This window comes from Saccopteryx leptura, chromosome 4, assembly GCF_036850995.1.
Source record: "Saccopteryx leptura isolate mSacLep1 chromosome 4, mSacLep1_pri_phased_curated, whole genome shotgun sequence".
Lineage (NCBI taxonomy): Eukaryota > Metazoa > Chordata > Mammalia > Chiroptera > Emballonuridae > Saccopteryx > Saccopteryx leptura.
Window position 1 is genome coordinate 102932949 of NC_089506.1, and position 21136 is coordinate 102954084.

Consider the following 21136-nt stretch of genomic DNA (forward strand, 5'->3'; position numbering starts at 1 on the left):
GCAACAGAGTAATGGCCCAAATGGACAGAACATCAACCCCTGGTGGATCCCAGTGGGGAGCATGTGGGAGTCTGTCTCTCTGCCTCCCTGCTTCTCACTTCAGAAAAATACTAAATAAATAAATAAACAAATAAATAAAATCTTTTAAAAAAAGAAATTATACTTCCTTTTCTGATTATTAATGTGATAGATGCTTTACTGCATTAAATTTAGCAATCTTAAAATGCATTAATTCTAATCTCTTCCCACCTTTCATGTTAGCTCCACTTTCTTAAAAAAAAGAAAAAGGTGGCCCTGGCTGGTTGGCTCAGCGGTAGAGCGTCAGCCTGGCGTGCGGGGAACCCGGGTTCGATTCCCGGCCAGGGCACATGGGAGAAGCACCCATTTGCTTCTCCACCCCACCCCCCCTCCTTCCTCTCTGTCTCTCTCTTCCCCTCCCGCAGCCAAGGCTCCATTGGAGCAAAGATGGCCCAGGGCGCTGAGGATGGCTCCTTGGCCTCTGCCCCAGGCACTAGAGTGGCTCTGGTCGCGGCAGAGCGATGCCCCGGAGGGGCAGAGCATCGCCCCCAGGTGGGCAGAGTGTCGCCCCTGGTGGGCGTGCCAGGTGCATCCCGGTCAGGCGCATGCGGGAGTCTGTCTGACTGTCTCTCCCCGTTTCCAGCTTCAGAAAAATACAAAAAAAAAAAGAAAAAGGAAAAAAAAGAACACTTTTTATTTTATTTTTTTTTATTGATCATGGCTCTTAATTTCTTTGCTTTGACCATTACATTTCACTAGTTCCTTTTGGGTTCATTTTCCTTCCTACTGAAACACATCTTGAGTAGTTCTTTCAGTGAGGATCTATCAATGATAGACTTCTTTTTTGTCCAAAAACACTTTTATTTCACTCTTACACTTCAATTATAATTTAGCTAGATATGGTTAGCAGTTGGTTTTTGGTGGGTTTTTTTGTAGTACTTTAAACATATTCTTATATTCTGCTATCTTGCTAATGAGAAGTCTAAAGGCACAATGATACATTTTGCTCTTTTAAAAATAGTCACCTTGAAAAACTGTTCTATTTCCCCCTTAAAACATTTTTTAGATTTATTGTGCTGATACATCAAATGAATTAATTTTTTTTTTTTTTTTTACAGAGACAGAGAGTCAGAGAGAGGGATAGATAGGGACAGAAAGACAGGAACAGAGAGATGAGAAGCATCAATCATCAGTTTTTCGTTGCAACACCTTAGTTGTTCATTGATTGCCTTCTCATGTATGCCTTGACCACGGGCCTTCAGCAGACCAAGTAACCCCTTGCTCGAGCCAGTGACCTTGGGCTCAAGCTGGTGAGCCTTGCTCAAACCAGATGAGCTCGCGCTCAAGCTGGCAACCTCGGGGTCTCGATCCTTAGTCCTCTGCATCCCAGTTCGACGCTCTATCCATTGCACCACTGCCTGGTCAGGCAAATTAATATAATTTTTAAAATAAGAAGTAAATGGTACCCTGACCTGTGGTAGTGCAGTGGATGAAGCTTTGACCTGGAATGCTGAGGCCGCCAGTTTGAAACCCTGGGCTTGCCTGGTCAAGGCACATATGGGAGTTGATGCTTCCTGCTCCCCCCTTGTTCGTTCTCTCTCTCTTTCTCTCTCTCTCCCTCTCTCTCTCTCTCACACACATCTCTGAAATGGATAAATAAAATAAATAAAAATTTTGTGGAAGACCACTTAATGGTTGTTCCTCAAAAATGAAAAAAAGAAGTAAATGGTAAAGTGGTAAAGTATAAGCAATTATATATGGTAATATTTATTCCAAAACTAAATCACCTGAGATTGCTACTTGGCTATACATGTACTAGTCAAGTGGTAGTTTGAGTTATATTTTAACTTAGTTGGAGTCCTACAATAGACCAGTGATGTCCAGTAAGTTACTGTGATGATGAAAATGTTCTCTATCTCCACTGTCTAATAAAGCAACCACTAGACCCTGAGTGGCAGTGTTTTATCTTTTTATTTTATCTCTTATTGAATGAATAGAAATTGTGAATTAATAACTTGATCAGTTTTAGGCCATATGATTTAGGATGAATTCACTTTTACATGTAGATTTTTTCCCCCAGAAATTTAAAGATGATTAGCCTTTTATTTTAGTAAAGGTCTGATATGATTAGAAGTAGGTTGTAAAATTAAGAGATTGTATGTTTAGCTTATAGCTTGGTTTCTACATTATAGTCGTATATTCAGTGTGTTTTTGAAGTGTTATATTAAGATTAATGTATCTTCTGAGGTTACTTTTTATATTTAAGTATTAGTCCTTGAGTAAGTAGAATGATAGGAATAAGATGCACCTAGTAAATTTCTAGTACAAGTGAATTTGTTAAAAGTGCCTTCTATTTTTCAGATTGCAAATAGAAGAATCTTCTAAACCTGTAAGGCTATCACTACAACTGGACAAAGTTGTGACAACCAATTACAAACCAGTTGCCAATCATCAATACAATGTAAGTTTTGTCTCTTTCTTCATTATGCTCTGTCTTTATTCTTTCCTGTATCATACACCGTGCTGTCAGGTGCTTGAGTTAAACAGACTTACTGGGGAATATGACGCTTTGCCAAGCATAGAGAAGATGTTCACTGGATACCAAGTTATACTGTTCAGATTACTCTTGATAAGTGTTTCAAAGAAATAAAACATCATTTTTCAGTATTTCCAATGTTTTAAATTACGGTGTCCTTAATAAATAATACTTTTACTTTTTATATTTTTCTTTACCTTAATAACAGAGTTTTTAATTTTTGACAAAAAATTTACAGGTCATGAAGCAATGGTAATCTTTCGCATTGACTGTTAAGATAGCTTTGCATAGTTTCAGCTTTCATAGGCATTTTTACAGTTCACACTACCGTGCAAAGCGAGGACTGCCCTAACGTTTTTTAAACCTTTTTTATTGAAACATATCATATATACTATCTATTATATTCTACAATATACAATACACATATATATGTATACATATTATATCTATATACTTGGCTTTTCTGAGTTTCTCATAAATAGTCACACATTTAATCATCCTGCCTACTCTGTGAAGTAACTAGTGGTATTATCCTCGATTTTCAAAAGTAACAGACACAGAGAGGTTTGCTTACTTGAGGTCGCACAGCTAGTGATGAGTCAGTCTGGGAGTGGAACCCAGGCAGCCTGGTATAGGAGCGTTACTCTTAATTAGCCAGCGTGCTGTATTGCTGCAGGTCATCGGTGATGTTAACGTAGGGTTTGGGGTTCTTGAAATACAGGCAGTCCTCAGGTTACGAATAAGTTAGGTTCTGTAGGTCTGAAAATGTTTATCTATACACACAGAAAGGTAAAAATAAATACTACATTAAGACAAACATCTAAGTCACATTTAATAAGTAAATGTACCTGTTCCACCTGATATTCAAATTCAACTTAAGAACAATCTACAGGCCCTGGCCAGTTGGCTCAGTGGTAGAGCGTCGGCCTGGCATGCAGAAGTCCCGGGTTCGATTCCCGGGAGAAGCGCCCATCTGCTTCTCCACCCCTCCCCCTCTCCTTCCTCTCTGTCTCTCTCTTCCCCTCCCGCAGCTGAAGCTCCATTGGAGCAAAGATGGCCCAGGCGCTGGGGATGGCTCCTTGGCCTCTGCCCCAGGCGCTAGAGTGGCTCTGGTCGCGGCAGAGCGACGCCCCGGAGGGGCAGAGCATCGCCCCCTGGTGGGCAGAGCATCGCCCCTGGTGGGCATGCCGGGTGGATCCCTGTCGGGCGCATGCGGGAGTCTGTCTGACTGTCTCCCCGTTTCCAGCTTCAGGAAAAAAAAAACCTACAGAACCTATGTCACTCATAACCTGGGGACTGCCTATACCTGTAATGTAAGGGAAAATGTGATGATTCTTTGAAAAGAAAATAAAGCGCAAGTCAAGTAGCAGTTAACAGTTGATACCTTCGGTCCTACTTTGTTGCTTAACATCTTCTGGATACTGAGATTAGGAAGAAATAAAGTAAGACTGGCCTGAAACACTACATTTTTTTTTCTTTTTTCTTTTTTTATTTCTTAATCTCTTTTGAACCACTACTTTACAAAACTTGAATTTCTTATGGTTATTTTATATGAGAGGTGGCAAATGCCTGCAGGGCCAGGCAGGCGTCCTCAGTGAGCAAAATGCTGAAGTTTAAAAAGGCAAAATCAAGGAGCTGTGATGAACTGGAGTGCACGTGCTCCTTCTAAAGACACTCAAATTTTAACAATTGCCACACTGTGTAGATTAAGTAAAGCAAGTCAAAGTTCAGTTGCACCCAATCAGGCTTTGATTTTACAGACTCTGATTATGTTCTAGGAGAAATGGAAGCTAATGAAGAGGACAGGCAGGATAAGTGGAATCCAAATTATGAGGTTATCCAAGAGATATATTCATCTATTGTCTCTTGATTGAGCCAAGTAGATAAAAGTCTACTTTTTTGTCCTCTTCACTTATCCTCTTTTTTTTTTTTCTTATTCAGTGAGAAGCAGGAGGCAGGCAGAGAGGCTCCTGTATGTGCCCGGACCGGGGTCCACCTGGCAAGCCCCCTACCAGGCGAGGTTCTGCCCATTTGGGGCTGCTGCTCCGTTGTTTGGCAGCGGAGCTATTTTAGCACTTTAGGCATGAACCATCTTCAGTGCCCAGGGCCAGTTTGCTCAAACCATTCGAGCCATTACTGCAGGAGGAGAAGAGAGAGAGAGAGAAGGGAGAGGGATAGAAAAGCAGATGGTTGCTTCTCCTGAGTGCCCTGACCGGGAATCAAACCCAGGATTTCCACACACCGGGCCAACGCCCTACCACTGAGCCAACCAGCCAGGGCCCGCTTCTCCTCTTTTCTACTCTTAGATGGGAATACAAGCAATTTTCTGAAGCCAAAAAGAAATACAGAAGAAACTATTGTAGGTCTTAATTATCTTTGGCTTTCTTCATTAGTGAGCTTCTCCTGTCACCCCAACTATGCTGCTTTTTCCATTCATGGGCCAGGCTTCTATATACAGTTTCCATTCCAATATATGTTTTTTATCACAATGAGGACAAGAAAGACCTCACTTTTCATAAGCTATAAAGAGATATAACCTTTCTGAAGAGACATTTGGTAAGAAAGGTAAGTGCCCAAAGATGTGCACACAGCAGTGTTTGTCTCTAAGACAGGAAAAGGTTGGGAGCAAATGTTCAAAAATGAAGGTTAAATATTTGAACAGTCTTTATTTTTCGGTAATAGGAATAGAGTGTTTTTATCCGAATTTTCTTCTTTATAAAATTGTTTCGATTGTCACAGTATGTCTGTTTGAATTGTTAGAGTGGGCAATAGAGCTCTTCGGTTGAGATGGGCAAGGGAAGAAAGCCACAGGAGCATGCTGGCACCTCGCCACGGCCATATCCGGCCACAGTTATCTAAGATTCGGCTTCTTGCAACAAATGCTTTTTAAATGCCTGCTTGTGCCTGAGGTACCTACTCCTGGTGAACCAAAGAGATAAAATTCCTGTCTTCAAGGAGCTTTGTTACTTTAGGGTATAATCTCTATTTCCTACATTCTAGTACAGGGGTCATTCCTGTTATACTGCTACAGACCATAATTTCTGAGGCAAAAGGAAAAAATCTCTTAGCTTAGTCAAAGCTGGCCCTTTGCTAGTATCACATCTCTGACCTTTCTCTAGTTCATATTCTTAGTGACATTGGTGCTGTAACTTTACCTGGTAGGTATAGAAGATAAGTTCCAAATGTCATATTTTTAGGATTTTTGTTGTTGTTAAGTAAAAGGCAGAGAGGCAGAGACAGACTCTCACATGCGCCCGGACTGGAATCCACCCAGCAATCCCCTGCCAAGCGATGCTCTGCCTGGCTAGGCTGCATTCGGTTGATCAGCAACCAAGCTATTTTATTTTAGCGCCTGAGGCTGAGGACATGGAGTCATCCTTGGCTCCCGGGGCCAACTTTGCTCAAACCTTTCAAACCATGGCTGTGGGAGGAGAAGAGAGAGGAACGATGGGGGGAGAAGCAGATGGTCACTTCTTTGTGCCCTGACCAGTATTGAATCCCGGGACTTCCATACACTGGGTCGACACTCTACTGCTGAGCCAACCAGCCAGGGCCTATGATGTTTTTACCTCTTTTTTTATTACTAATAAACTATGAATACATTGTATTCTGAACTCTTATTAGGATGTAAAGCTGTAACACCACTTTAAAGACTTTAATAATAAGTGATCTTTCATTTCATGTCACCAGCCTTTGTTAAGGTTGGCATAGTGTGAAGGAGTCATTAAGCTAACATAATCATATAATAATTTTTATTAAGATTTTGTTTACACAAAAACAAAGATTGAGCCTGACCACGTGGTGGCACAGTGGATAGAGCATCGGACTGGGATGCAAAGGACCCAGGTTCGAGACCCCAAGGTCGCCAGCTTGAGCGTGGGCTCATCTGTTTGAGCAAGGCTCACCAGCTTGAGCCCAAGGTCGCTGGCTCGAGCAAGGGGTTACTCCATCTGCTGAAGGCCCGCTGTCAAGGCACATATGAGAAAGCAATCAGTGAACAACTAAAGTGTCGCAACGAAAACTGATGATTGATGCTTCTCATCTCTCTCCGTTCCTGTCTGTCTGTCCCTATCTATCCCTCTCTCTGACTCTGTAAAAAAAACCTATCTTTCCCTCTCTCTGACTCTCTCTCTGTCACTGTTTAAAAAAAAAAAAAAACAACAAAGATTGTTACCTGCCACATTGCATTATTTGAATGTTTAGTAATTTTTTTCCATGCAGGTATATCAGAATGGGTAGAGATACCTGCATAGCTTTTAAAAGCATATTCAGCAAAATAATTTAATACCAGCTATAGGAAGAGTATAAAACTTTTGTTACTGTTAGCAAAAAAGGACATTGATTTTTAAAAGATTGTGAAACATCAATATAGTTTAGCAAGAATGATTTAGTGGTTGTGTAACCAAGATATTCAATAAAAAACTTTAAGCTCTGTAAAATGTTGAAATGTTTCCAAAGTTTTGCCAGGTGGAACGATATAAACTTGAATCCCAGTATTTTAACAGTTGAGATTTTTTTGAATACATTTTCAGGATTTAAAATAAGGAAAGAAATGAATGCAAAAAAATAAAAGGTGGTGGGTAATGGTCTTTGTCAAACTGCATCTCTACATCTGATGAGATAGAAACCAGCCATGTTTAGCCTTAGAAACATTCCACCCACCTATCACATATAGAAAATTATGTTATTTTCTATTTACGTATATATGTATATCTATATATAAAACTTCCAAATATATAAAAAATCATATCCAAACATTTGAATTCCCACTCTGTATGTGGAGCTATTCTAAGCATCACATTTAAATTTATCTCTTTAGTTCATGAACTATAGTATCTGGGATATAACACCTACATACTTGCCATTCAGAAAGCATTTATTGGGTCAAAAAGAATTACATGATTAGCCTTATCTTTTTTTTTTTTTTTTTTTTTTGGACAGAGACAGAGAGTCAGAGAGAGGGACAGACTGACAGGAAGAGAGAGAAATGAGAAGCATCAATTCTTCATTGCAGCATCTTAGTTCATTGATTGCTTTCTCGCATGTGCCTTGACGGGGGTGCTACAGCAGAGCAAGTGATGCCTTGTTCAAGCCAACAACCTTGGGCTCAAGCCAGCGACCATAAGGTCATGTCTAGATCCCATGCTCAAGCCAGTAACCCCATGCTCAAGCTGGTGAGCCCATGCTCAAACCATTGACCTTGGGGTTTCGAACCTGAGTCCTCCAAGACCCAGTCCAACACTATCCACTGCACCACTGCCTCGTCAGGCCGATTAGCCTTATCTCTTTATTTACTTCTTCCTTGATAGCTTGGCCCCAAGAACTCTCCCCTTACTAGGATAAGCTGTCAGATTTCTCCCTTGGTAGCCTTTTCACTGCCTTAAACCTTCATTAAGTTTGTGAGCTTTGAGCCACTTCATGTAGGTCAACATTTTCCAAACTAATTTTGTGCGTCTATTTGGGGGGAGGGAATGTGTGAGATGGATTCTGTGTTAAAGGAACTTATAAACTGATCATATCCCCTCTTCAAAATTGATGCTGCTTTTAATATGTTAATCTTGGGAACCTTTAGGAATTTGTTTAATCCTTCATTTTGCAAACATTTTAATATTAAATACCCCTCCATCATTGTTTGAAGGAGTGAAAATAAACTTTGAGAAATAACCGGTTATCTAACTAGGCTTTACAAGAGGAACTATTGAGTGTGGGAGCTGGGAATACTAGAACTTATATTTATCTTGTTTTTCACATAGTGAAGGAAAGACGTTGAGCGTTAGAAATACGTACAGCGTGATCTCTCCCTGGCGTCCTCGTGCAGCCCTGTGCTAGTCGGCGCTTTGCTGTGGAAGGGCAGCTGCTGTGCCACTCAGAGGGGCTGACGGTGGTGCTTTCAGCACCTCACGTTCTCATGTCCTTCCAGCTTGTTAGCTTCCATGCCAAATTCAGGAATCTACAGATTATAGTATCTTTTTTGTTGTTGTTGTTCTTTAATTTTTTTATTTACTTATTCATTTTAGAGAGGAGAGGGAGAGAGGAGAGACAGAGAGAGAAGGGGGGAGGAGCTGGAAGCATCAACTCCCATATGTGCCTTGACCAGGCAAGCCCAGGGTTTTGAACCGGCGACCTCAGCATTTCCAGGTCGACACTTTATCCACTGCGCCACCACAGGTCAGACCTATAGTATCTTTTATTAACTAAACTCAATCTTTAAAAAAAAGTGAACAAAAAGATATCTTCAAAAAACGAGATAAAAGATAATACTATAGAGCAGTGGTCCCCAAACCCCGGGCTGCGGACCGGTACCGGTCCGTGGGCCATTTGGTACCGGTCCACAGAGAAAAAATAAATAACTTACATTATTTCTGGTATTTTTATATTTAAGTCTGAACGATGTTTTATTTTTTTAAAATGACCAGATTCCCTCTGTTACATTTGTCTAAGACTCACTCTTGACACTTGTCTCGGTCACGTGATACATTTATCCGTCCCACCCTAAAGACCGGTCCGTGAAAATATTTTCTGACATTAAACCAGTCAGTGGCCCAAAAAAGATTGGGGACCACTGCTATAAAGCACATAGTTATAAACTAGAAAGTAGAAAAACTGACACTTTTTTACTTCTAAAATGACCTCTTTATTAGTGATTTTATTGAGATAGAAACAATGACATAATCCAGTCTGACAAGAACTTGGCCCTTCCAAAAAGGAAGTTATCATTATTATTTTAAATATGGCTTGTCAGTTCTGTCTTCAGTGACGATTCAGTTAATGTCTAGCGTAGAAACAAAAACAACTCTAGCTATTTCAAGCAGAAAGGGATTTAGCATAGGTAATTGGTTATAAATGGTATGCAGGTACAGAATGGAAAGACTGGCGTTGAAAGGGGGTGGTTACCGGAGAACAGGAAGCTGTCGCTATTGGAGGTGCTCCCACAAACACAAAAAAGGAGGAAAAAAAATCTCCTTTCCTCCTGCTTTTCTCCCATTGCAGAACCCCCGCTGGGCACCAGCTGGCAGGGGAGGGTTGGAAGTCTGGCCTGCAGTTCTCCACTGCCACCACGCCCAGGCCTGGAGCTGCAAGCTTGTCGAAATAACTGACATAGTGACCCTTGACATGTGTGTGCGCGTGTGCATGTGGGGTTGGTCCCTTAATTAGATCAGCTGTTGTTGATACAAAGCTATCAGTTTGTGAATCATTTAAAAACTAAGCATCCAAAACAGGACAGATCATTGTATTTTGAGAGCAAAACAAAAGTATTCTATAGTTTTGACAAATTAAAACTTACTCTTAAAATAATGTTTTTTTAATTTTATTTTTTAAACTTTTGTTCTTGCATGCTTTATATGTATGCATATTAAAATAGTACATTTTTACACTTTACAAATAGATATACATATAGTTTATGCTTTAAATTTGTAGATTAGTCTGACCAGGTGGTGGTGCAGTTGATAGAGCATTGGCCTAGGATGCTCGGGCCCCAGGTTTGAGAGCACAAGGTCGCCAGCTTGAGCTCATGGCAACTGGCTTGAGCAAGGGGTCACTGGCTTGGCTGGACACCCCCCTCCCGTCAAGGCACACATGAGAAACAGCCAATGAAGAACTAAGGTGCCACAACCATGAATTGATGCTTCTCCTCTCCCTTCCTGTCTGTCCTGTTTCTATCTGTCTTTCTCACTCTCTCTCTAAAATATATATACAGTGTGTCCGTAAAGTTATGGTACACTTTTGACTGGTCACAGGAAAGCAACAAAAGACGATAGAAATGTGAAATCTGCACCAAATAAAAGGAAAACTCTCCCAGTTTCATAGCTATTCAGTGCAGTTTGATATGGGCTCACGCACAGATTTTTTAGGGCTCCTTAGGTAGCTATCCCATGTAGCCTCTACAGACTCGTCACTGACTGATGGCCTACCAGAACGGGGTTTCTCCACCAAACTGCTGGTTTCCTTCAACTGCTTATCCCACCGAGTAATGTTATTCCTATGTGGTGGCGCTTCGTTATAAACGCACCGATATTCACGTTGCACTTTGGTCACAGATTCGGATTTAGCGAGCTACAGAACACACTGAACTTGCCTCTGTACTGTCCACATCTCGACTGGCGTGGCTGTGGGCTGCTCCGCTGTATACATGGTTTTATATAGCATACGCACATGCTGCCACATCATCCTACAGAATCTGGGAGGGTTTTCCTTTTATTTGGTGCAGATTTCACATTTCTATCATCTTTTGTTGCTTTCCTGTGACTGGTCAAAAGTACACCATTACTTTATGGGCACAGTGTGTGTGTGCGTGTGTGTGTGTGTGTGTGTGTGTGTATTATATAGAGTCAGTTGATGTGAAGGATTCCTTTCAACTCCCTCTATCTCTGATTGCAAGTAAGGGTGCTTCTGTATGTATATTTTGGTTGACTTTGTGGACATTATCATATAACCTGTGTAAATTTCACAGCATTCTTATAAGTAGTCCACATCTGATGACCTGTTCTCATAAGGAACCATGTCCTCTGTTTAGATAGTGGTCCTCAATGCTAATTGTTCTCTAGAATCACTTGGGAAGCTTTTTAAAAAGGAAAATATCTGCAGAGATTGATTTAATTGATATGATGTGGAGGCCTGCTGTCTTAAAATTTTCAAGTTCCCTGGATAATTTTAGCATGCAGCCACTGATCCAGAGGTACGGTGACCGCCCTGGCTGGGTTCTTCTCCTGGTTGGACCGTCATTCCAACACACTGAGGTCGCAGGTTAGATCCCCAGTTAAGGCACATGTAAGAACCAACCATGGAATGCATGAATAAGTGGAACAACTAATTGATCTCTCTCTCTCTCTCATCTGTCTCAAATCAGTTTAAAAAATGTTTTAAAGATTTTATTTATTGATTTTAGAGAGAGGATAGAGAGAAAGAAAGGCGGGGGCCAGAAGCAGAAAGTGTTACCTCATAGTAGTTGCTTCTTGTATGTGCCTTGACTGGGCAAGCGTAGGGTTTTTGAACTGGCAACTTCAGCTCTAGGTCGGTGCTTCATCTACTGTGCCACCGTAGGTTAGGCAATTTCAAAATTTTTTTAAAAACAAAGAGATAGATCCTGTCTTGGCGGCTGTCAGCAAGCATATCGTGAACCATCAGCTCCTCCAGGGCAGGCTGTAGGGCAATACAACTCTCACCAAAGGACCAAGCACACCAGGCACCATGGGACAGTGTCGGCCAGCCAGTGCAGAGGATGCCCAGGAATTCAGCGATGTGGAGAGGGCCATTGAGACCCTCATCAAGAACTTTCACTGGTCCTCAGTGGAGGGTAGGAAGGAGACGCTGACCCCGTCTGAGCTACAGAACCTGGTGACCCAGCAGCTGCCTCACCTCATGCTGAGCAACTGCGGGCTGGAAGAGAGAATCGCCAACCTGGGCAGCTGTAATGATTCTAAACTGGAGTTCAGGTGTTTCTGGGAGCTGATTGGAGAAGCAGCTAAGAGCGTGAAGCTGAAGAGCCCGGTCTGAGAACCTTCCCCTGGGATTCTTGGGGGGTTATGGGGGGAAGGGGGCCATAGAGACTGGGGGCCTGGGAATAAAACTTCTCCTTTTACCATCACCACATTGTTTGTTCCTCGGTCTGCACCTGTCTCACCTCTGCAAGGTCCAGGTTCTTAGTGGCCCTTCTCCAGAGTCTCTGCACATCACCCTGGGAGCTCTGTGGAGCTAATGGGTCCAGGAATCACCACCAGAGGAAGCTTGGGGCAGGTTGGGACAAGGAGGGATGTGGAGGGGTAACGCTGGTGGTGTAAAGGCCACGCCATTTGGTAGTGAGTGCTGGGCAGAGAGGAGCTGGGCTATGGGAATTGATTTGAAAGGAGCTGATAATAGGGCTGGATATTTGGTATTAAAAGAGGTCTCTTGGCCCTGGCTGGTTGGCTCAGTGGTAGAGCTTCGGCATGCAAGAGTCCCGGGTTCAATTCCCAGCCAGGGCACACAGGAGAAGCGCCCATCTGCTTCTGCACCCCTCCCCTTCTCCTTCCTCTCTGTCTCTCTCTTCCCCTTCCACAGCCAGGGCTCCATTGGAGCAAAGTTGGCCCGGGCGCTGAGGATGGCTCTATGGCCTCTTCCTCAGGCGCTAGAATGGCTCTGGTTGCAACAGAGCAACGCCCCAGATGGGCAGAGCATCGCCCCCTGGTGGGCATGCCGGGTGGATCCCGGTCGAGTGCATGCGGGAGTCTGTCTGACTGCCGACTGCCTCCCCGTTTCCAATTTCAGAAAAATACCAAAAAAAAAAAAAAAAAAAAAGGTCTCTAGGCCCTGGCCAGTTGGCTCAGCGGTCAAGTGTCAGCCCAGCGTGTGGAACTCCTGGGTTCAATTCTAGGCCAGGGCACACAGGAGAGGTGCCCATCTACTTCTCCACCCTTCCCCCTCTCCTATCTCTCTTTTCCCCTCCTGCATACAAGGCTCCATTGGAGCAAAGTTGACCTGGCCACTGAGGACGGCTCCATGGCTTCCGCCTCAGGCACTATAATGGCTCTGGTTGCAAAGGTACAACAGCTCAGATGGCCAGAGCATTGCCCCCTGGTAGGCATGCCGGGTGGATCCTGGTCGGGCACATGTGGGAGTCTCTCTCTGCCCCTCCGCTTCTTACTTCAGAAAAATACACACACACACACACACACACAGAGTCTCTTAAGAACCCACCCCTCCTAATGTCTTCCCCAACCCAGACTAGCTGTCTGTCCAGTGCTGTATCTTCCTGCCTCCAGCTCTGCTCCAGCCTCCTCCCAGGACTGTGCAAGGGCTAGGGCAGGGGAAATGAGAAAGCAGGGTGGGGGGCAGGCTAAGGCGAGTGTGACCTTGGGAGTGAGATGAGCAGCTGGGTGCTTGGGCATTTAAAGAATGATGGTTGTTTTGTAACATTTGATTAATAAAAAAATGGAAAAAGTAAAAGATTACATAAAGAGAGACAGGAACTTTTTATAGTTCTGTATGCTGTCTCCAATTGGGAATGGGAGCAAAAATGATACCTAGGAACAGACCAAAAAAATCTCTTTCCTCCCAACTTGGGGTATTTTTTTAAAGATTTTATTTATTGATTTCACAGAAAGAGGAGAGGATAGGGAATGACAATTATCAACTCATAGTTGCTTCACTTTCATTATTCATTGATTGCTTCTTGTATGTGCCTTGACCAGGCAAGCCCAGGGTTTCGAGCCAGCGACCTCAGTATGCGAGGTCGATGCTTTATCCATTGCGCCACCACAAGTCAGACCAAACCTGAAGTTTTCAAAAAGAATATTGTCTTGTCTTTATCATCCCTTTCACGCACTCCTGCTCCAACTTGAAAAATTGATTTCTCTCTCCTTTTTTTACCCCCTGGCAAGAGTTCTTGGTTAGAAAGTTATAAAGAACTAGAAAAACTTAAGTAGAAAATTATTGTTGGAAAGAATAGAATTATTACATAAAATCTTGAGGAATTATTACATAAAATCATCGGGAACTTGAGAGAAAATTAGTTTTTTATCTATACTCTAGTTTCTTTAATGTGACAACCAGCTGTGTTAGTATTCAGAACTAAAGTTTTTTTGGGTGGGGGGGTTATTTGTGTTTTTTTATTTATCTGTATAAATTTGAAATTTTACTGATTAAAATAGATGCCTGCCTGTAGGACTATAACATAAAGGTCTTTCAGCAGTATTTCCCTATTGTACCATAGTATAAGTATACTTCAGGCTTTTGTCCATTTGAATTTGCACACCAAGGACTGACCAGCTGAAAAGAATTAATTTTGACATACTAGGTAAAAGTAGAAGCATTGGGAGTGGGAGATCTTTCACAAGGATTTAAAATGCAAATCATGATAATCAAGGCTGTCATGCATACTTCAGAAGTGAAACGGCTCCACAAAGACTGCCTTGACAAAGCCATCGAAGTATTTCTGCAAACAACAGTCTGGAATTTACAGACATCTGTATTGTAATATTTTAATTGTCAGTGAGTGGCAATTATAATTTTAGTGACTAAGATTTTAGTAATGGTGGTTAAACATCTCTAAACCACATCCACATTGCATTTTAGTCTTGAATAATTTGTTTTCTGTTGTGAAATTAAAATTGTATGGGATCGATTTTTTTTTGGATTGTAAAAATTTTAGCTGGAGGCTACATTTACATTTTCTGAATTGACATTTATTTTTATACAGCTGGTTATGTTGGCAGCAAAACGGCACCAGGTGTCAGACCAGGGGAGTCAGCTGCACCTGGTTCAGCAAGCTCAGTACCTGAGTTCTGGCTACAAAAGAAGTCAAAGCCAAGACTCAAACTACTACATCTTAGAGAAAGTTGACTTAGCCACAGAGGTAGAAGTGAGCTGTAGAAGAAATGGGCTCAGGCAACAAGTTACAGCAAAAGGTGAGCCCTTGAAGCCTGATTGGTGGTGGCGCAGAGGATAGAGGGTTGACCTGGGACACTGAAAGCCCCAGGTCCCAAACCCCGAGGTCACTGGCTGGAGTGGGGCTCATCCGGCTTGAGCCTGGGATCATCGACATGATCCCATGGTCACTGGCCTGAGCCCAAAGGTTGCTGGCTTGAAGGGGCCACTGGCTCTGCTTGAACCCCCTGGTCACGGTACGTGTAAGGAGCAATCAGTGAACAACTAAAGTGATGCACCTACAAGTTGATGCTTCTTATCTCTTTCCCTTCCTTTCTCTCTCTCTCTCTCTCTCTCTCTCTCTCTCTATTGCTTAAAAAAGAAAAGATTTAACTAATGCTATAGTATGAAAATTTTGTTTTAAAACACTTCTTTATAGACTATTCCTTAGTACAAGCCCTGAAGTCATTAAAAAGATATTCCACTTTTTGTTTTCAAATGAGTGTAAGGTTAAACTTTAGTACTAAAATTTCTCTAATGAACAATATTTCTCTCATTGCAGTTATTAGTCTGTTAGTCTGGGTTTCAGATTACACTTTAAGTTTAGAGAGGGAGAGACAGGGACAGACAGGGTAGAGGCTGAATAGACCATCACTTCTCTTTGCTCTTTCCTGAACTTGACTTTTTTACCTTCTCCCAGAATAAAGTAAAGCTGGAAAGGGAGGGCAGACAGAATATCACATTACTGAGCCTCCCTACAGAGAGTACAGAAGGTCTCCACTTCCTCTCTGTATTAATTTACTTGAGGACCAATGGCCTTTGGCTAAATGAAATCCCACATCCTACTCAAGCCTGTCAGAAAGGAATAGGATTTCCCCTTTCCTCCTTAGTCTGGTCTCTGTCCCTCTCTTTTCTTGTTCCCAAGCGGAGTTTTTCTTATCCCACACTTGACCAGAATAAAGGGTTATAGCAGCTTCGTGTCCTAGTACAGTCTTGTTTCTACTTTTTTAACCGGCCTCCTGTCTAGACTGTCCATCACAATACGAAGTGTAAATCCATTCAAGTGCAGCGCAGCAGTGGAAGGGAATTTCAGGCTGTAAACCAAGTACAGCTGTAACCAGGGAAAACATTTTTGTTTAGTCATTGCTCAGTAAACAAGGTTTAAAATACTAATCCCTTAAAGTGTTCCACGATAATCTTTTTTTTATCCAAAGACCCGCCTACTTGGATTTGTGCGTTTTGCCGTTTGTCATGCGTTCTATCTGCATCGTACAGCCATTCTCTTCTGTTCTTCTTTGATCTTAGGTAAGGAACCTTTCTTGGACAGCCCTCGGGTCCATCCCTTTGGTCCTTATCCTCTTGCAGCCCCCATTCTTGATGAATTGGGGCAGACTCTGTACTTACATGCATTTTTTCATCTGTTTCTCATCTTCCCCACACTGGGAAGACTTGGATTTGTTCCTTGGTCGTAGGTTTCTCTGATCTCTCCCCTCTCCTTGTCTTGCTTCTAGCTCTTCTGGTTCTTCTCATCCTCTCTAAGAAATCCTTTTAGCTTCCCATAGTTGTTTTCTTTCATGCCCTGCCCACCCAGAAAATGTTTAGACTGGGTGGATTTTATTCCTCCCCAACAGTACAGTCTGTGTTGTACGTGTGTGGGTTTTTTTTTCCAGCATCATGCTCTCATTCTAGGTAGCTCTGCGATCTGTTACTACATTTAAAATGCTCAAGGTTCTCTATATACATTTTAATACATGAACCCTAAGAAAGAGATACATTCTACAAAAGGCTGTCTTATTTGCCCTGTATCTTAGTGTAATGCAAAGCCTGCAGTCCATGCTTAATATTTAAAGAAATGAATGTATTTATTTTTTAAATTAAACAGGAATGACATATGACTTTGTATAAATTTAAGGTATACAATATTATTTTGATACACTTATATATTGTAATATGATTGTCTAGTATAATTATAGTGCAATATTATCTATATTCATATTACATAATTATAGTACAATGTTGTCTATAATTCATTACACTGTGCACTAGAACTTTATGGTTTATTTACTACTTGATGCGGTTTAGTACACTTAAACACCGTCAGTCTTGAGATATTTGAATAAATTTTGAGTTTTACTCCCAAGATCTACATATCAAAAAAATTTAAGACAATTGTTAGACTTCTTTCCTTGCGTAGTTTCTAATTTTATTTCATTGAAAGACAGATACTCTTTGTTGTCATAGTTGCCTCTTGCCGCCAATTTGAAAGTTTCTGATTGGCCTGACCTATGGTGGCGCAGTGGATAAAGCGTCGACCTGGAACGCTGAGGTCGCCGGTTCGAAACCCTGGGCTTGCTCAATCAAGGCACATATGCTTTCTGCTCCTCCCCTCCCTCTCTCCCCCCTTCTCTAAAATAAATAAATAAAATCTTTAAAAAAAAAAAAAAGTTTCTGATTAAGTATAAGATGAACTTTTTATCTTAACATCAACAAAAACCAAAGGTTATTTTTAGATAACAGATCTCTTGTTAGAATAGTAAGCCTAACTACGTGAAGCTGGGGTTTATGCAGTCATTTATTGTAGGGTTTGAAATGCGTCTAGCATGTTAGGAGATAGCCTCCGGGTTGAGTGACTGCAGGGGGTGCACAGGAGCTGTTTGCTGGGCACTGTCCTGCCTGAGGCTCTATTTCCCAGGTAGGCTGCTACAGTTTATATATATTTCTTCTGAGAAGTTCCTGGTACCTCATCAAAATGAAGTGTTTCTGAGAAAATTTAAAACTTAATCAACTGAAAGTTTGCATATTTTTTGTTGTTTTTTTTTAGGGACAGATAGGGACAGACAGGAAGGGCAAGAGATGAGAAGCATCAATTCTTCGATGTGGCTCCTTAGTTGTTCATTGATTGCTTTCTCATATGTGCCTTGACCAGGGGGCTACAGCAGAGCAAGTGACCACTTGCTCAAGCCAGCAACCTTGGGCTTCAAGCCAGCGACCTTTGGGCTCAAGCTAGTGACCATGGGTTCATGTCTATGATCCCATGCTTAAGCCAGTGACCATGGGCTTTAAGCCAGCAACCTTTGGGCTGAAGCCAGTGACGATGAGGTCATGTCTGTGATCCCACACTCAAGCCAGCCACCTCAGGGTTTGGAACCTGGGTCCTCTGTGTTCCAGTCTGATGCTCTATCCACTGCGCCACTGCCTGGTCAGGCACATGTTTTCGATAAAAGATCATCTTTTACAAACGAACAAGTTCCTAGATGGCAGCACTATAAGTATACCTATACATTCCCTGGTGACGAGGCCAGCCTCCTGTCACCACCCATGTTCTTGGCTTTTACTAGTGCTTCCCAAACCTGGAGAGCCTGTTCTATAATGAGCCAGCCTCTTAACCCTCTGCCTGCCCCTGAAACTCCAATTCTGAAAGATGTCACTACCAAACTGCATTTGTTACATAAATTTACTGTATCTTGGATAAATCAAAAACAGAAGAACTTCAAGTTAGACTTTCTGAGCAATAGAAGCTAATCAGTAGCCACACTGAATTAATAGAATTTTAACAAGAAGGCCTTTTGGGGAGGAAATGGACACATTACATAAAGCTAAATGTAGGAAATAAAGGTTTATCTCGACATTGATGCTAATTAATACTTCTTAGAGCCTTAAAGATTGAAGGAGCCCCAGGAGCTGAGGACTGCGGGTTCTGAGCCCCTGCTGTCACCTACTACTCTGCAGTTTAAAGTCTAGTAGCTGTTTTGACGGTTAAAAACACTCTGTGTTTCAGAGTGAGCATATTATATTGATGCTTCTGTTTCTTTTGCTTTTTGCATGTAGATTGAATATGAAAGGAAAAAGAAAGAAGATGGAAAACGAGCTCGAGCTGATAAACAGTATGTGTTAGACATGCTATTTTCGGCTTTTGAGAAGCATCAGTATTATAATCTCAAGGACTTGGTGGACATCACGAAACAGCCTGTGGTATGTATATGACGCTCACATTGATCCTTTAAGTGTGTCTGTCCCACTTTGTGAAGAGTGCATTCCCGAAGAGAAGCGTGTCGTGTGTAAGAACACATGCACCTATGCAAATGTCAGGTTTTATTGAAAGACTTAGCAAAGCTATCTTAATGCAGCTTTTTTTTTTTTTTTTGTATTTTTCTGAAGTTGGAAACGGGGAGGCAGTCAGACAGACTCCCGCATGTGCCTGACCAGGATCCACCGGCATGCCCACCAGGGGGCGATGCTCTGCCCATCTGGGATGTCGCTCTGTTGCGACCAGAGCCATTCTAGCGCCTAAGGCAGAGGCCATGGAGCCATCCTCAGCGCCGGGGCCATCTTTGCTCCAATGGAGCCTCGGGTGTGGGAGGGGAAGAGAGAGACAGAGAGGAAGGAGAAGGGGAAGGGTGGAGAAGCACATGGGCGCTTTTCCTGTGTGCCCTGGCCAGGAATCGAACCCGAGACTCCTGCACACCAGGCTGACGCTCTACCACTGAGCCAACTGGCCAGGGCCTTAATGCAGCTTTTTAAAAGTATAACGGCAGCTTTATTATTTTAAATTTCAAGTATATTTAATATTACTGGTGCCAAATGAAGAAGAGGTAGGTTCGTCCTCCTTTTGACTGATTCTTAACATTAAGCCTGAGTTAAGTCTTTGTTTAGATCATTTTTAGTCTTTCTTTTGTTTTCCTAGCTCCCTCCAAAAAAGCTCAGCTCTTTTGTTTAATTGGAAAAATGTGTCTCAGAAGAATCATATTCTTTTAAGAGTCATACTGTTTGCCTGACTCGGCAGTGACGCAGTGAGTAGAGCTTCAGACTGGGATGCGGAAGACCCAGGTTCAAAACCCCGAGATCACCAGCTTGAGCATGGGGTTGCTGGCTTGAGTGTGGGATCATAGACATGACTCCATGGTCACTGGCTTGAGCCTGAAGATTGCTTGCTGGAAGCCCAAGGTCACTGGCTTGAGCAAAGGGTCACTCACTCTGCTGTAGCCCCCCCACCCCAATCAAGGCACTTATGAGAAAGCAGTCAATGAACTAAAGTGCCACAACGAAGAATTGATGCTTCTCATCTCTCTCTTTTCCTGTCTGTCTGACCCTATCTGTCCCTTTCTCTGTCTCTGTCACAAAAAAAAAAAAAAAAAAAAAAAAAAGAGAAAGCCTGACCTGTGGTGGTGCAATGGATAAAGCATCAACCTGGAATGCTGAGGTCGCTGGTTCAAAACTCTGGGCTTGCCTGGTTAAGGCACATATGGGAGTTGATACTTCCTGCTCCTCCCATCTTCTCTCTCCTCTCTAAAATGAATAAATGAAGTCTTTTTTTTTCTTTTTTCTTTTTTCTTTTTTCTTTCTCTTTTTGTATTTGTCTGAAGTTTGAAGCAGGGAGGCAGTCAGAGAGACTCCTGTATGCACCTGACCGTGATCCACCCGGCATGCCCACCAGAGGGCGATGCTCTGTCCATCTGGGACATCACCTTGTTGCAGCTGGAGCCATTCTAGCGCCTGAGGCAGAGGTCATGGAGCTGTCCTTAGCACCCGGCCAACTTTGTTCCAGTGGAGCCTTGGTGTGGCAGGGGAAGAGAGAGAAAGAGAGGAAGGAGAGGGGGAAGGGTGGAGAAGCAGATGGGCGCTTCTCCTGTGAGCCCTGGCCGGGAATCGAACCCGGGACTTCCACATGCCGGGCCAACGCCCTACCTCTGAGCCAGCTGGCCAGGGCAATAAATAAAGTCTTTAAAAAAGAGAGAGAGAGAGAATCATACTGGTCTGTCACAGAGAGAGTTTAAAAAATCAATCCACTTAGACTAGTAGTAGGTCTTTTTAACCTAGCTGTATTGTCTCATGGTACTTGTTGAGACTGTAATTAGGTTGGCCTTTCTCTTTTTTTTTTTTTTTTTTTACAGAGACAGAGAGAGTCAGAGAGAGGGATAGACAGGGACAGACAGACAGGAACGGAGAGATGAGAAGCATCAATCATTAGTTTTTCGTTGCGCGTTGCGACTTCTTAGTTGTTCATTGATTGCTTTCTCATATGTGCCTTGACTGTGGGCCTTCAGCAGACTGAGTAACCCCTTGCTGGAGCCAGCGACCCTGGGTCCAAGCTGGTGAGCTTTTTGCTCAAGCCAGATGAGCCCGCACTCAAGCTGGCGACCTTGGAGTCTTGAACCTCGGTCCTTCCACATCCCAGTCCAATGCTCTATCCACTGCGCCACCGCCTGGCCAGGCCTTTTCTCCATATTTAAGGAAAAAATT

The 21136-nt window shown here is 42.6% G+C and overlaps 1 protein-coding gene and 1 pseudogene across 1 annotated transcript in view; both read left to right on the forward strand.

Annotated features, from left to right (window-relative positions):
- GTF2F2 (general transcription factor IIF subunit 2) overlaps positions 1–21136 on the forward strand; it is a 173870-nt gene that overhangs the window by 134609 nt on the left and 18125 nt on the right. Inside the window, exons 6-7 of the mRNA XM_066380867.1 lie at positions 2380–2479; positions 18725–18868. Coding sequence (XP_066236964.1) covers positions 2380–2479; positions 18725–18868 — 244 coding nt within the window. The remainder of the gene's footprint in view (positions 1–2379; positions 2480–18724; positions 18869–21136) is intronic.
- On the forward strand, positions 11668–12049 carry LOC136404415 (protein S100-A14 pseudogene; annotated as a pseudogene).